This window comes from Callithrix jacchus, chromosome 3 (assembly GCF_049354715.1).
Source record: "Callithrix jacchus isolate 240 chromosome 3, calJac240_pri, whole genome shotgun sequence".
In the NCBI taxonomy this organism is placed as follows: Eukaryota; Metazoa; Chordata; class Mammalia; order Primates; family Cebidae; genus Callithrix; species Callithrix jacchus.
Genome location: NC_133504.1, coordinates 152,178,321 through 152,194,760, shown reverse-complemented (window position 1 = coordinate 152,194,760; position 16,440 = coordinate 152,178,321). Strand labels below are relative to the sequence as shown.

The 16,440-nt window shown below is 39.5% G+C and overlaps 1 protein-coding gene across 36 annotated transcripts in view; it reads left to right on the top strand.

Annotated features, from left to right (window-relative positions):
- Positions 1–16,440, top strand: part of LIMCH1 (LIM and calponin homology domains 1) — a 349,321-nt gene that overhangs the window by 263,194 nt on the left and 69,687 nt on the right. For 22 of the 36 annotated variants that reach the window (XM_078367286.1, XM_078367284.1, XM_078367282.1 and 19 more), the window contains 4 exons: positions 4,382–4,634; positions 5,627–5,893; positions 12,163–12,465; positions 14,932–15,180. In XM_078367286.1, the coding sequence (XP_078223412.1) occupies positions 4,382–4,634; positions 5,627–5,893; positions 12,163–12,465; positions 14,932–15,180 (1,072 nt within the window). The remainder of the gene's footprint in view (positions 1–4,381; positions 4,635–5,626; positions 5,894–12,162; positions 12,466–14,931; positions 15,181–16,440) is intronic. The other 14 variants (XM_078367290.1, XM_008993431.5, XM_008993430.5 and 11 more) reach the window with 1 other exon arrangement.

The window sequence follows — 16,440 nt, the reverse complement described above, 5'->3', positions numbered from 1 at the left end:
AAATCTATGCTCTTAAGCTTAGTTTACCCACACTTCTTTCTCTTTGCCTAATAGATATTTTATTCTGGAATGACTGAACTAATGCTTTTGTTTCGGACTTAAACTTTCCAACAAATAGTTTAGCCTTGGGCCACATAGTATGTGACTCCTGAAGAATTCCAGGGTGCATTGTGAGCCTTTTGCAAAGCATTTCTAAAATGTTATATGACATCTTAAGCGTCCCCCACACTGTTAGAAGTTAAATACCAGGTTCACGATCTAAGTGAGCTTTATCATAACCAAAGAGTAGATTTACTTTTCCAAAACATACCTTAACCAAACGATTTTCATGCATATTATTTTGATTAGTTGTTTTAAGTTATTGCATTTTCTTCATCCTGTTTTTTTCTTAACTGCCAATGTAGATCTTTTATTTATTGTTACCAGCTTTAGGGGGTTTAATGTTTAAACAAATCACATCTTGAAGAGATTTGAGGTGGTGATTAATAATATTATACTAATATGTGCTGAACACAATTTGGTTTGCAGCAATTAAAATTGGTAAGCTAGAGTGTTTTTATGAATGTTTTCTCCATCCAAAGAAAACTCATGAAATTAGAGCTTCACAAAACACCATCCATAGAAGAGCTTCTTACTCACAGATTTCACCAGTCAACCCAATACCTTAAGGCTTAGGTTCTTGTAAACTAATCAAGACCTAATGAGATTTGAAAAACAACACATTTATTAATCTGCTGTTTAAAATGTGGTATAATTTTAGCCAAATAGATGTTGGGTTTCATAAGAGTTTATATTATGTTTTTTAAAATGACGCTAATTAAGAAGATTGCTAGTCCTAATAAACACTTCCAAATTTGAAAAAAAAAGAAACTTGTTTTTTAAGTCTTGAGAATTTATATCCTAGGACTCACAGTCAGTTAGGGAATGTCTGTCTTATGAAATTCTTCAACTCTATATTGGGCTAATATAGAGATCTTTCATTTTATTATTATCTATTTCTACTAATCCATTCAATAAAGACAATCAGGAGCCATACTCATGAGAGGCATCATGATTCTGTGAGTTGGACACAGAGCTACCTGCTATGATGCTATAGATCCCCAGGATTGATTCAACCAATCTGTCTTGCTAGACAGATGCCCAGTTTCTCCCCCACCATTAATAGCATCTCTTATGAGTTCACTTAATGGGCTTCATTGAAGAGGAAATAACAAAACCCTCCACCCAGATGTTTTTAGAATTAAGAACATATTTTGTAAATATGATGCATGAGGTTAAATGAACAGTCTAATGTTTTGTATAAAAGACATGCTGAGGGAGAGAAACAATGAGATAAATCAAAGTGCTAGAGGAAGATTAAAAAGCGAACAGTTGGGGTGTGTATGGCAAAGATATGTTAAAGAAAGACCTTCAGTTACTGAGAGAGAAATGTAGCCTCATGAAAAGGAAGAATCAGACTTTGATAAAAAAGAATATCATCAACACATGCTAGATTCCATTTTCCTAACTCTGGACATAAATGGAGAAGCTACCCTAGTAAATTTCCATGTTCACAGGGAGAGGTGAAGTCAAAATTTTTGAGGTGCCAGCCTTAAATAAGAAGACTCTGACATTTATCAAGGGTATACTGGGCCGGTCACTTCCTAGGTGCTTTCTGTCATCTCATTTAATCCTTGTGACAACATGTAATACCTATATTATCACCTTCATGTATCCCCTGAGGACCCTGAAGTATAGAAGGTTTAAGTTTCCCAGGGCCACACAGCTGGTAGGTGGTAGAGCTGAAATTTTAGACCCTGGTCTCTAAATCCATAAACCTATACTTCTTTCAACTGAGCTACTCTGTCCTGGAGCATTCGCAAGGCTAGCATTTCTAGAAGTGTCTAAGACATTCACCAAAGAATAAGTGAGGGAAAAGTAATTTGCTTATGTTGTTAGACAACATATTTGGAGACCTTCACTCAGTATATTATAGATAATATATATAGATATCTATCTATGTATGTGTGTGTATAGATAATATACAAATAAGGGTCATAGATTATAGAATTTTAGAATTGAGGGACCTGAGGCAAATCTAATCCATCACTAAGCTTTCATAGTTGATTGAAGAATCCTTTGTTTTATTTGTTCAACAAAGCGCAGCACTTCTCACAGGACACTTTTATCAGAGGACATTTTCCCAAGACAGGTGTGTCACAGAGGAAAGAACTTTGGGAGTCAAGAGAACAGAAAGTAGAATTTCAGAGCTGTCACTAAGCAGCCTGCAGAAGGGGTTCCTACAGTCTCACTGAGCCTCTGTTCCTACCTTTATAAAATGAGGATAGTATCAAATGGGGAAACAAATGTAAGAGTTTAGCAAGGTAAGGTAGTGTTAGTATTTGTTTATGAAGCAATTCACGGGGGACACTAAACATTTCACTGTGATACTGAGACAGATAAACTTGTTTAAAGACAGGGTCGAAAGGAGTTAAATTATGAATCAAATACTGTACTGATAAGTAATGAAATGGTCAAAACTTCAGAAGGAAGACTGAACGCATGTGGCATGAATAATTCATAAACTGAATACTTCATCTGCAACAATGAACAACTTGTTTACGGTCAATGCTTTTAAGTTTTACAGTCTTTTAAAAACCATTATATCATTTAACCTCAGGGCAAATTGTTTTATTTCTATTTTACAGAAAAGGACAGTCAAGTATGTTAGAGACAACCCTAGGAGCCCACAGCTCCTTTCTGCCAGATCCAGAATTATTATGACATAAAAAGTAGCCAGTATTTGTTAAGCACTTAGTCTAACCCAAGCACTGCACCAATAGTTTTATATGTATCTGGTCCTTCCAACAGCTGTGAGGTAGGGGTATTATTATCCTCATTTTATAAATTGGGAAACTGAGGCTTAAAGTACTGATGTAACATGCAAATGAGCAGAAGACCAAAGGAAGTGGTTCTGGCTTAACACTTAACCAACCCCTCTACCAGGCTGCCACATCTCTTGGCTCTTAGTGTAAGGCTCTAATTTTTTTTTTCTTTTTTTTTTGAGACAGAGTCTCGCTCTGTTGCCCAGGCTGGAGTGCAGTGGCGCAATCTCGGCTCACTGCAACCTCCGCCTCCAAGGTTCAAGCAATTCTCCTTCCTCAGCTTCCTGAATAGCTGGGATTACCAGTCTGTGCTACCACGCCTGGCTAATTTTTGTATTTTTAGTAGATATGAGGTTTCACCATGTTGGCCAGGATGGTCTCAAATTCTTGACCTCAAGTGATCTGCCCACCTCGGCCTATCTAAGTGTCAGGATTACAGACATGAATCCTGGCCAAGGCTCTTTTCTTAAGTCTAAAGAGGTATACATTTCATTTATCACCAACATAGTTGAATGATCTTGTAATGCTCTCATTGATTAATTGTTTTCAACCAGCATTGAAATGGCGGCTACTTATACAGTAGTTTTGTTGGAATGTTGACTTCATTCCAAGAGATCCTAGAAATCTAATAAGATAGGACTCAAGAAACAAGAATACAATATAATTATTGGGTCTATTGTCCAACAAATGGCTGATGTTGGGAACATTGAATTCCCATGTGTTGTCTAAAACACTCTCTAAGCCAAACCAACTCATTTATTCATCAGATAATCTAAGGATGTCCACTGTGTACAAAGGCAATGGCATGAAAACTATAAAAACTATAAAGCTCTTATTCTCAAAGGACAAGCTAGAAAGTAGAATACACCAGAGGAAAAGACAAGATCATGGGGGCATAGGGTTCACAGGAAGAACAGATTACCTCCAGCTGTGGGAACCAGGAAGAGCTCCCAAGCAGAGGAACAACCTGAACCACTTCCCGGAAGGCAAACCCTTGGTGTAATCCAGCTCAATCATGTTTCTGAATTCTTGTTGTTCTTGGCTTCTTGATTATTACTTAAATTCTCTAGGTATGTTATGGGTTGGTTAAAGATGCCTCAAAGTCAAAATGTCTCATAATTTTTATTTGCCGGAGTATCTGGCATAGTGTAAGACATGCAGCAGGTGCTCAGTGAAAACTTCATTGATTAATTTCTGTTTTCTTCTTTTGAGAGTAGCAGAATCTCAGTAGGCATATAATCCTATTGAAGGTGTGTTGCTAATTGTAGTTCTCAGATACAGTTAGGCTTATGTCTGTATTTTTAAATTTTGCCCTTGTTGGGTTTTTTTCCTGATTTTTTTCCCTTCTTTTCCCAGAGTAGAGTAATCTACATGGATTCTTTTGATTTGTTAACTTAATGATTTAAGAAGGAATCCTCAGAACCCACAGATTGAACCACATCCCTAATGCGTACTTAACATTGGGAACTTTCTGCTAGCTTGACACACTTTCTCAGCACCCATCCTGTCTTTCCCAGGGAGAGGAAGTGACTCTGAATCCGACTTGCCTCATCGGAAGCTGCCAGATGTGAAGAAGGATGACATGTCAGCAAGGCGGACTTCCCATGGTGAGCCGAAGTCAGTAGTGCCTTTTAACCAGTACCTCCCGAACAAAAGCAATCAGACGGCCTATGTCCCTGCACCTCTGAGAAAGAAGAAAGTAGAGCGTGAGGAATACCGCAAGAGCTGGAGTACCGCCACCTCCCCCCTGGGTGGGGAGAGGCCCTTCAGGTAAGGCCTGAGTGCAGCTGTCCTCTTACTGGCTTGGGCATGAGTGGTTTGGAAACTGCATCTCCTGGACAGGAATGAGGTTAAATGACCAATTCAGAACTTTGGTGGAAGATTAGACAGAGGTGGGTGGGACAGATCTTTGGAGAGAGCCTGTCAGGAGAAAATAGAAGCTTGGTGAGTGTGCCTAGAACAGTGCCTGGCACACAATAGGTATTCAGCAGCTACTTGCCTAAATAAGCAGATTTCTGAAACCAATTCTGTTGATAGGACATTGAGAGCAAATCTGTCATCTGTGTCCTTCTGCAGCGACTGCTTGACTCCGAATCCTATCAGATTAGGTGTAGAAAGATTCCTATCTTTATGAAAAAAGAGGTTTTAAAAATCTAGGCTTAAATTAATCTGATATAAGCTCAAATATGTGATGCAAACACGTAATGCATGGAATGTGGTTTACAATCACATGTAGAAATTGTCATAATCAATGGATTTCTCATCTCTTGAGAGAAACAGTGGTTTCCTTAATCTCTGATTATGCTTTTGTATTTATTTATTCATTTATTCAGCAAGTACTTGTTGAACATCTACTATATACTAGGCACTGGGGACCCAATAACAAATAAGGCAGAGTTCCTGCCTTCAAGAAGCTTATAATAAAATAAACTTCTCCATTAGTCTGTCTGTATTATTACTTTCCATTGAACAAAGATTTTATTACAATTGTTAGTTTGCCGAACAAACTAATGAATTTTACGTTTGCAGCAGAAAAGGTTTTTGCCTTTGATTATCAAGTCTGGGATAACTCTCAATGTTGCGGGTATGATGCATTGTTTGAATTAACAAATGGTGCGTTGAATTTTCTTCACATTCAGGATCATATTTTGTGCTATGACTTCCTTTTCTAAAGTGAAAATCAGAATAGCGGGGAGATGACGTGGGGTGTGCTCCCCAGCCCAGTCTGTTAGTTTGGTAAACCATATTGTCCAACTCACTAGCTTTCCTGAAACGATAGAGGAAGAGGGGAGTGAAGTGGGGTCTGCTGATGAAGACGACCCAGTTGGCCAAATGAATCCTGGTTGGAAGCCTTCCCATGGTGGGTGTGAATTACCCGACGGCAGTGGTAAGGAGTACCCTTCTTCAGACGGGGCTGTGGTGGCACCAGCTCCCAAGTCTGAAGAAAAAGATGCTGCTGAGATCCAAAAGCGCAAAAGGCTAGAGCAAGCTGGAATCAAGGTCATGCCAGCAGCACAGCGCTTTGCCAGGTCAGCTCTGGGCTAAGGGCTGGCCCGGCTGGCTTTCTGCATGCCTGGGGGTTTGGAATGTCTCTAGAGAGTTGGAGTTTTCATCTTATTTTTTCCACTTCCTGCTTTTCCTGTTGCATCGCTGTTCCCTACTCTGAGCACATAGATGATAGTCTTTGCCTTAAGGCATGTCTCTGCTAAGTATCTCCTGGGTATTTTAGATGACGGTGAAGAGTGAGCTCCTCGCTGCTTGGTGCAGACCTTGTCTTCCTCATGTATTTGTGGTCATCATTTGTGGGCTGCAGGATTTACCTAGTAATAGCATTGTATTTTTCTATTGTTTGTGGCTTGTTAATTTTCACGCTACTCCTAAATGGCTCGTATCTTACTTTACACATCACTAGAAGATAGTCTGTTTCTTTGAAATGGGGAACACTCTAGAGGATGGCTGGCTTACAAAAATCCACTTACTTTCTTTGTCTCAAGAAGGTACTAAGTAGAATTGAGTTTATTTTACTCCTTATTTTCTAAAGCATGTTGATTCAAAAACAAAGAATGGAGTAATTACTTCTCTTTAATTGTAACAAAGGTACTAGTATCCGGTACTGATAGTTTTGTATTACATGTGAGATGGAGACCTTTGTATCACATTTAAGATGACAGCAATCAGAGCCAAGGAAAATTATAGTTCTACACTCTTCTGTAGTGTTTTGAGAAGCTAGTTAATTTTTCTTATATAATCACCACAATAATCCTAACAAATAATAGTGCAGCCAAAATGTATTTTACAAATTGACATTAATAATAATTTGACAGTTGAAATTCCTTTGCCACTTGCTGTTCCATTTAAGTCTTTTTTTTTTTTCTTGAGACAGAGTCTCACTGTGTCGCCCAAGCTGGAGTACGGTGGTGCAATCTCAGCTCACTGCAACCTCTGCCTCCCAGGTTCAAGCAGTTCTCCTGCCTCAGCCTCTTAAGTAGCAGGGATTATAGGCATGTACCACCACGGCTGGCTAATTTTTGGATTTTTAGTAGAGATGGGGTTTCACCATGTTGGTCAGGCTGGTCTAAGTGGTGGGTGATATACCCATTTTCCAGAAGTGGAAGCTGAGGATCCATGATAGTCAGTGACTTGCAAAGCTGGTCACCACCAACCTGGTGACCAGATTCGGATGCCCTGACCACAGTACCACGTCAGCCTCCTACACATTTTCCATTTCTGTGTACAATTCCACATATGGTTATTTCTGTGGACCAGGTCTTAATTAAAATATCCAGTGTTGATTTATATAAATTTAATCCTAGAGTAGCGTTGTATTAAAGAAAAATAAGAAAAAACCAAAGGATATACTTCCTCTTTGTCTGTGGTATGTTACAGATAATCATGCCTATTCTAAACACATAGGTGCTTCTGGAATATTCTAACATAAAATTGTGCTTTTGTTACAAACAGCTCCCTGAATTTATTAAATAATGAAGAGTAATGTAATAAAATCTTTTTTAAAATCCAGATATTCTTTAAGTTTTGATACAGAGACCTTTTCAGACATATTTTTTTCTACATCCCTTGAGCATCCCACTTACCGGAGACCAGACTAGATGCTGAGAAGACAAAAATAATAATGGTGAGAGGAATAATATCTCCTCACTATGTATCATTTTTCAGACTTCTCTAGCTTCTGCCTTTAAGGACACAGTAGTAGGTAATAATTTGATCTGCCTATCTTTGACACACATCTTTCGTTTATATCACATGTGTGTGTTTAAGCTAGTGTCTACCAAGGATACTGTAATCTTTAGAGTTTCTAAAACAGCAAGCAGGGACGAGGGGGAGCTGCATTAAGCTAATTCAGCACACTCAGGAATAATGGTCACGTAGAGAAGAGAAGTTGGGCAAAGACTGGGAAGTCCATACACATACTGTGCCACTTCAGTAACTGGGATGTTTATTTTATAAAAAAACTTTGAACTCTTTTGTGACAACTCACATTCACTGTACAAACATCAAATCATAGTTTAAAAATGTAATTCTGTCATGCCTGTAATCCCAGCACTTTGGGAGGCTGAGGTGGGCGGATCACAAAGTCAAGAGATCAAGACTATCCGGGCCAAAATGGTGAAACCCTGTCTCTACCAGACACACACACACACACACACACACACACACACACACACACACACACCGGCTGGGCGTGGTGGCATGTGCCTATAATCCCAGCTACTTGGGAGGCTGAGGCAGGAGAATCGCTTGAACCCGGGAGGCATAGGTTGCAGTGAGCCAAGATCGCACCACTAAACTCTAGCCTGGTGACAGAGTGAGACTTTGTCTCAAAGAAAAAAAAAAAGTAATTCTAATGAATATATATTTCTTTATTTTACTTCCATTCATGTTTCCTGTTATCTGGCTTAATTTTAACCTATTTCATCCAAGTTAGCTCTCGTTTGCAGAAGTTTGCAGGTCAGTTAATGTCACGATGCCTCAGATCTTCTGACTTAGCATTTAAAATTGGGTTCCAGATAATTATGCATATTCTCAGAGAATGTTCCCAATAGCAACACAACACAGCTGCTCCAAACACCCAGAATTCATTTGTTAGACAGATTTTTCAGCTGCCAGCTCTCTCATAAAGGTTTTACACATAGCCTGCCACCAGCCTGGCATGTCTACATCTTTGTTACTTACTTTTTGCAAGCCGCAAGAGTTGAGTTATTCTAAGTTTATTCACATTTGGGATCCTGCTTTTAATGTGGCAGAAACTAGTTTAACTGGAATGAAGTATCATGAAGGAGAAAAGGACTCTTAGTGTCTGGAAAATAAGAATTTAAATCATTGAAATATGCTGATGTCTCTGAAGACATTTTAACCTCAGTGTTCTGTCTTTGACATCCAGATGAATTCTGGCCAGCACGTCTTTGCACCCAATAAGAGGACAACTTGTTGTGGCCCATTTCTCAGTTGGGAAATGTTTGCAGAAATGAGTGAGATAATCGAGCCCTGTCCAAGGGGAGGACCATATAGATGAACAACAAAGCTTTATTTTGTAGACTGTTTTTTGTTTGCTTGTTTCCCACGTATATTCTGAAACACCTTGCTAGGCTGGATGCGGTGGTTCACACCTGCAATCTCAGCACTTTGGGAGGCCGAGGCAGGCAGGTCACTTGAGGTAAGGAGTTCAAGACCAGCCTGACCAACATGGTGAAACCCTGTCTCTACTAAAAATACAAAAAAATCACCTGGGCCCACGCTGCATACCTGTAATCCCAGCTACTCAGGGAGGCTGAGGCACGAGAATCACTTGAACCCCCAGAGGCAGAGGTTGCAGTAAGCCAAGATTGTACTAGTGCACTCCAGCCTGGGTGACAGAGTAAGTCCCAAATTATCTTTAAGGCAGTATACAAAAGGGAGCAGAGATGCATGTTATTTCATTTTCACGTGAGGTCAAAATCCTAGAAGCCCCAAGCTTCCTGTCAAAGAATATATTAGCAGTATCTTAGCATCAGGAGACAGAAAGTAGGACTTCTTAAGAAATGTGTGGACTTTCATATTTATTAGAGTTTCCATTGAAGTGAAAACGTATATAAACTTTTTCTTCTGTTTTATTTTATGGTTGTGCTAACTTAATTATTCCCCAAATATGACACTCTGCCAAAGAAGCCAAGATTTCTGTTTTCAACAGGATAAAATAAGAACCAAGATGCACTTCCCCTGAATTAAAGTGCCATGGAGATTTGAGTTCTTTTACTTGGTGTTTCCCATTGGAGCAGTAAAAATTTTTTTTAACTGAATTATAGGTTTCACGTGATTATACTTCTTTTCTAATTGTTTTCATATGTTTCAGCACTCAGTGCTTGGTTTCTGCTAGTCTGTGGATCTTCTCAATCACATAGTAATTAATTACAGAGGGGGGGAGAAAGCGGGTAAAAAAAACCTCTGAGGAACAATAGACATTTTAGAAATCTTTAGAAGAAGAGCAGATGCAGCTAAGTGCCAGATACAGATTCCTCTACAGACCTTCCTCACCAGATGCCAGTTCACCATGGCTGCTGAACAGATCCTTGGGTATCGGGGACCAGCCAAGCACATAACTTGCATGAATCTTTGTGACTCTGGGTGTATTAAACTGGTGCACAAGTAATTGTGGTTTTGCCATTTTTAAAGGCAAAAAATGCAATTACTTGTGCACCAACCAAATAGCTGCCCTGACTGGAGACGGGATGAACTGGGAGGTTTCAGGTATCCCTCAGCACATTCCCAAGGGGACTAATAGGCTTTTCTGCAGAGCCCAGTTTCCTTCAGTGGAATATCCTAGCTACCAATCTGAGCTGGTTGCTTATAGATTGCTAAGTTAAGACAGGGTGAAAGAAAATCCCAGCTCCTTCTTAGTTTAAATCATTATCTCATTCACTTTGAAATATGTAAGCCTCAGAAACGTTGAGACGAACTTTTCTTCCCCCTAACCTGCTTTGGGCCCATAGTCTCTCCTATCAAGATAGCTAGCCTGCCTTGTTTTAGGTGAGGCTGTGCAGGATCCCCAGTTGGAGGCAGGGCTTGGTTGGCATTTCTCGTTTGACATTGAACTGTGTGCCTTCCACATGAAGCAATGAGCTGTGCTCCGAAAGCAACTCCTTCCCAAAGCATCTCATCTGTGACTGACTTGGATGAAATAAAAGTCCCAAACCTTTTCATGAGTGTAAAGCCAGACAGCCTGTGCCTGCCCCTTGAGTATACTTCAGTTAATTTACGTAAGTTCAGACGGCTTGAACTAGAGACCTTAATATTCTCTTCTGCAAAGTGGGCATCATAATCTCTGTTTTGCAAGGTTTTCATAAAAGTTACTGTATCTGGAATGTACTGGCTACTCAAAGAGTTGTAGTTATTGAAAAATAAAGTAAAACAGACCCAAGTTTCATGAAAGACTGCCCTTAAGGACCTTCAAAGGAAAAAGAAGACACGTTATAAAAATCATTTAAATATTTTGGTACCTAGACACCTGTGAATACAATCCTACATGTCTACCTTATACATATTACTTATTGTTTCAAGACCATCAGTGCCAGCTCAAAACTTGTATCGTTATTTTTTGCTGTCCATGAATGAGCGGAATTAGTAGAAATTAGCTATTAGTGGAAAATCAGTCATTGTGACCATTTTTCAAGTGGATGGGAGTGTCTTCCAGTAGCCAATGGTATGGAAACTTTCTTTACCCTCTTTTTTTTTTTTTTAGTTCGCATATCTAACTTCAGATCACTTGAAATGAGTCTTGCCACACTGGGCATTTAGCCTAAAAATGAACACCGAAGGGAATGTGCAGCCTGGCTGGGCTCACAAGATGCACAAGGGACCAGATTCTTCCTGCTCAAATTGGCATCGCCAATTGGCAGGACCATTTGCATAAACATGAATATTTTATTCCAAAAAATTCTGCCCAAGTTGGGGAAGGTTGGAGCCCAGGACCATTTGGTTTGTCCAAAAGTAGAACGAGTGTTGCTCTTGGACTTCAGGGGTTCAAGTGGAAGATCTGCTTCTCTATTAGGGTATGAGAGCTGTGATTGCACCACTTCATTCCAGCCTGTACAATAGAACAAGACCCTGGCTCTTAAAAAAAAGAAAAAGAAGAGTTGGGAGGTAGAGAAACAAGGAGATAGAGAGGAAGAAAAGGTTCCTGATGGAAAGGTGCAGAGCCAGATAAGCTTCCTGGAAATGGAGGACCATAGGAATGGAATAGTTTAAGACGATGCTATGAGTGGTCTTAAACTACCCCAGGTGTTTCAGGTGAGCTCACCTCTGTGGAAAGACTTCCTTACACTTTGTAATCTGTGACACATTTTAGGTGTGTTGTCATGTAGCTGTATTCATTTGTTTTCTCCCAGATCAGTTTCTTGGTGGCTCAGTTTTTTGCCCTGTCAGTCAAAAACAAGTTAAGTGTCTACTGGGTACGAATGTACTAAAGAAAAAAGAACAGTAACAAAAAGCTTCCTACCTTTCCCCAATGTCATGCAAAGAACCTTCGCTGTCATTTTCAGAGCCATTTAGGATCCTGTCTTTCTGTTGTTGATGGAAACCCTGAAAACTAAATGAATTTTTAGTATTGCTAATGTCTGGCTAAATTCAAGGTTTTAAAGCCCACCCTAACTATGCTGCAATCTAGATTGAAATAATGAACAGATGCCATTTGAACTAACAATTTTGAGAACACTTTTTACTAACAACACAGTTGTCTCTCTTGAGATGGGAATTTAATTTTTTTTGTCTGATCACATGTGAAGTCCCATTTAATTTTCTCCGTTAGTCAAAAACAATTAAGTGAAGAGAAAGAAGCTGTTCGTGACATTGTCCTTCGCAAAGAAAACTCTTTCCTGAGCCATCAACATGGCAGCGATTCCGAGGCAGAAGGTGAAGTTGTGGGTCGATTGCCTGATCTTGAGAAGGATGACTTTGCTGCAAGGAGAGCAAGGATGAACCAAACCAAGCCAATGGTGCCATTAAATCAACTCCTCTATGGCCCTTATCCAAAGAAAGGGGCAGATAAATCAGATGGCAGCAAACAGCTCTCAAAGGGAATCTCAAATAAAAGAAGTCTAGAATATAAAAGGTGTGCATGATGTGTGTGTGTGTGTGTGTGTGTGTGTCTATGATAGAGAGGGAGAAAGGACATAATTAAGTGAAGGCAATTTGTATTGTACCCCCTCCAGTTCCTCTTTCCAACCCCCCAATTACATGTACTTTGTAATAGGGGTTTATTTTGAAGTGGAACTTCAGATATTCAATCTTCTCTAAATGCAGATGGCAGACAGTAGAGTGTCCATGTCCAAAATAGGGCTGAATTTGCCAAAGAATCATTGAATTTTCCAGTGTGTAGATGTGCTGAATCAGGGCTCATCACCACATATGGGTGCTGGTGTCATCAGTTGGCATTATTAGCAAAAATAGACATGTACTATTTCCTATCAGAGAACAGCCACCTCTAACAGCTGCTCCAGTCCATTCAAAGGAAGCAGAAAAACACTAAAAGCACTTCTCTCTTATTAGCTCCATTTTGATGTTGGAAGGAAAAAAAATGAGACTTGTTCTTTCTTCTCTCACACCAGCAATATCACCTAGACAAATGATAGTGGGTATTTCCCATCAAAAATACTTTTCAGACTTAAAATATACCTCTATATGTTCTGTCATAGAAATTGTTTTGAGGCGAGTTTCCTTCTGCCAAAATTTTTCCCATTCTCTTAATACATATTGGAGTGAATTGCAGAAAGGAAATTTGTAGTAAGATGGAATTTGAGCAGTGATTTTTGTCCTAAGAGGGAGCTATGGTTTCATTTAGGGTGCCCACTTGCTGAATTTCATCCTGCTGAGCTTATCATTCCTGTGTTTTTCCTTATATCAAAATCAGCTAGAATTAACATCTACATTATCGAAATGTCATCTTTTTGCCCATCACTTTAGAGATTTTTAAGCCTGTTGAACTTAGTATATAATTATCTCAGCTGTGCTTAGACAATTGAAAGGGTTCTTTGAGCAGAGTTGTTGAGCTCAGTGGAGTAGTTGGTCTTTTTGATTTTTCTTAGGAGGTACCAGATACAAAAACCCGTGAGAGATTCCTGGATATAGAACAGGGATTAGATGAGAGAAAATCTGGCATCATTTCTTTACAGGACACGTTATAGCTTCAGAAGGCCCTTGGTCTTTGCTGTTGGCAGGCCTTGTAACAAACCATTCTTGGAGGGCCTTGAGGGAGGGATCAGTTGTGCAAACGAAACAGAGACTTTTGGATAACTGACTAACATCAAGGCATATTGATGGCAATCAGCAATTCGAGTCAGGAAAAGGACTAGCCTTCATCTCCCTTTTTTCCCTTCTCCTCCATGTAATTTTAATTCCTTATATTTCCAGCTACATTTGTCTATTGTCACCTGACTGTGTTTGTGGACACAGCTCTGGGTCTGAAGCAGCCCATGGCCTCCCTAGATAGCATCAAAGAACTTATTTTTAAAAAAGAAAAAAAAAAAGAGGATCCCTTATGCCTGTTTGCTATGCCCTTCCTTGATCTCCTTCCTCAAACTAAGTAGAACATTCTGCCGCTTTTCTATTTTGGGGGCTCTGCAACCACACCAATCATTGAGGTGACAAAAGACTATCTCATGATTTTCCAGCTCGAATGATATATTTTGTGGGAAAATTAAAAGGCTGTATTTCTATACTTTTTGAGATTTTTCTATTTCAAGAAGCATATTTTGTTAGAAGTGGACTTTTAATGGAATATTTATGCATATAAATGCCACAGCTTTGGTTTAAATCACAGTTTTGTCTGTGTTAGCCAGCTAATATTCACTTTATAGGAGAACATTTGAAAATATCAGTTTTAGCATCAATAAAGGTGAATGGTTATTAACATCAGAAACAAATGAGTATTGACTCTCTCAATCCAGGTAAAGAGGAATGCCCTCTGCTCTTCAAGTTTGCATTAGCCAAACCTGACTAATGTCATGAAGCAGACGTTAAGTTTAAACATTGAAACTTTCTGTTCAGAATTGACTTAGATGTACTTTCTGGCAGCTGTGGGTTTAGGTTTAAGATATTTAATATGTGAACAATGTTCCAGCTATCTACAAACTAATCCTAGAATTTGGATCATGCAGAGCTCATTACGAACATTTTACTAGCGCAGTAAAAAACATTCCAAGAGGGCTAAGGGATTCAATCAGAAAACCTGAATTCATCACAGTAACTTGAATAGTGTAGGAATTAGGCATCATTACCAGCCAACCAAAATCTCATTACCATTAGTAATATTTCAGCAGGCACTGCTCCGCTTCCTAAATTGTAGTTGAGACTGTCATCTGATAGGGAAAAAAAAACATCTGTCTCATTCAGAGTTATAAGGGTGGTATAGATGAAAGTCATCACAGCTCCTTGATCCATTTTTGAGAAAGGGAAAGGCGCTTCCATCATTTTGTTCTGTCCTCAGCCTGTGAGTTTCCATGCTTGACATTCTCTTTGTCTGCTCCCCTTCCTTGAACTTGATTTTTCCATTGATGTGGGGCCTGGATCAAATGGACAGAAACCAGGGCTACACAGAAGAGGTGAAGTCAATAGCGACCTGTAATGCAAGGGCTCAGGAGAGTGAACCTGTGGAAGGAGGAGGAGGACTCAGGAAGGTGCCAGATCTTCACAAGGATGACCTGGCCCAGCGGAGAATCCAGGGCAGCCTTGCCTCTCACCGTGAGCCCCGAAGCTTCATTACACTCTCCAACATAACAGAAGCCGACTTGGAGACGTGGGAGAGACTCAAAGTGTCAGAAAAGACGAGGTGTGTCATGTTTCCCCCTGGCAGTAGTAGTATTTTATTTTGAAGGCATCAATACACATCCTTGTATCTTTTTATTTTTTAAGTCAGGGTCTTGCTCAGTTGCCCAGGCTGGAATACAGTAGCTTGATCACAGCTCACTGTACCCTTGACCCCTGGGCTCAAGCAATCCTTCTGACTCAGCCTCTTGAGTAGCTGGGACTACAGCCCCATGTCACCATGCCTGGTTAATTTTTTATAGAGACAAGGTCTCACTACGCTGACTATGCTGGTTTTGAACTTCTAGGCTCAAGGGATCCTCCCACCTCAGCTTTCCAAAGTCCTCAGATTGTAGGCATGAGCCACTGCACCTGGCCAAATTTTTAATTGATTTTTTTTTATAGAGACAGGGTCTTGGTATGTTGCTCAGGCTGGTCTTGAACACCTAGGGCTCCTAGGGCTCAAGTAATCCATATCAGCCTCTCAAAGTGCTGGAATTACAGACATGAGCCACTGTGCGGGCCCCTTGTATTATTTTTTATTTTGATGGCTTGAAAAAGTGCCTCTCACATCACAGAGTTCCTGGAGCTCAGCACATGCATCATGAGATGAATTTATTAATACTCAAGTTATAAACCACATGGAGAGAAAACATTCTCTTTTTAGTTGACTTTCTAAGAATGGTTATTTATTTTGATAGGCTTGTTTACTGTAAAGAATTTAAACTTGACTTTAAAATAATTTTAATTATTCCACAGTACCTAAGATTTTCTTATGCCATCACTTATGATGTTAGAGATGTTAGAATTAATATTTTGAAAGCTATAGAAACTTAAAGACAAGGTAATTATCATTTTTAAGCAAGACAATGATCATTTCTTCATTTGAGTATTAATGGAAAAGCAATTCTGCTCTAGCCATAAAAGTATTTTTCATATACAGTTTTCTCTCGGTATGCATGCTTAATTCCAAGATTCCCCTTGGATACCAAAATTTTTAGATGCTCAAGTCCCTTATATGAAATGGTATAGTATTTGCATATAACCGATGCACATCCCCCAAATACGTGAAATTATCTGTAGATTACTGATAATGCCTACAGAAACCTAAGCATACCTTGTACACGTATACCTAATACAGTGCCTTCACATCACTTCATTCATGTGGATTCAGTGTAGTACTTAGTGCATAGCAAAATTCAAGTTTTGCTTTTTGAAACTTTGTGGAATTTTTTTCTCCCAAATAATTTCCACTGAGGTTGGTTGAATCCACCAGTGCTGAACC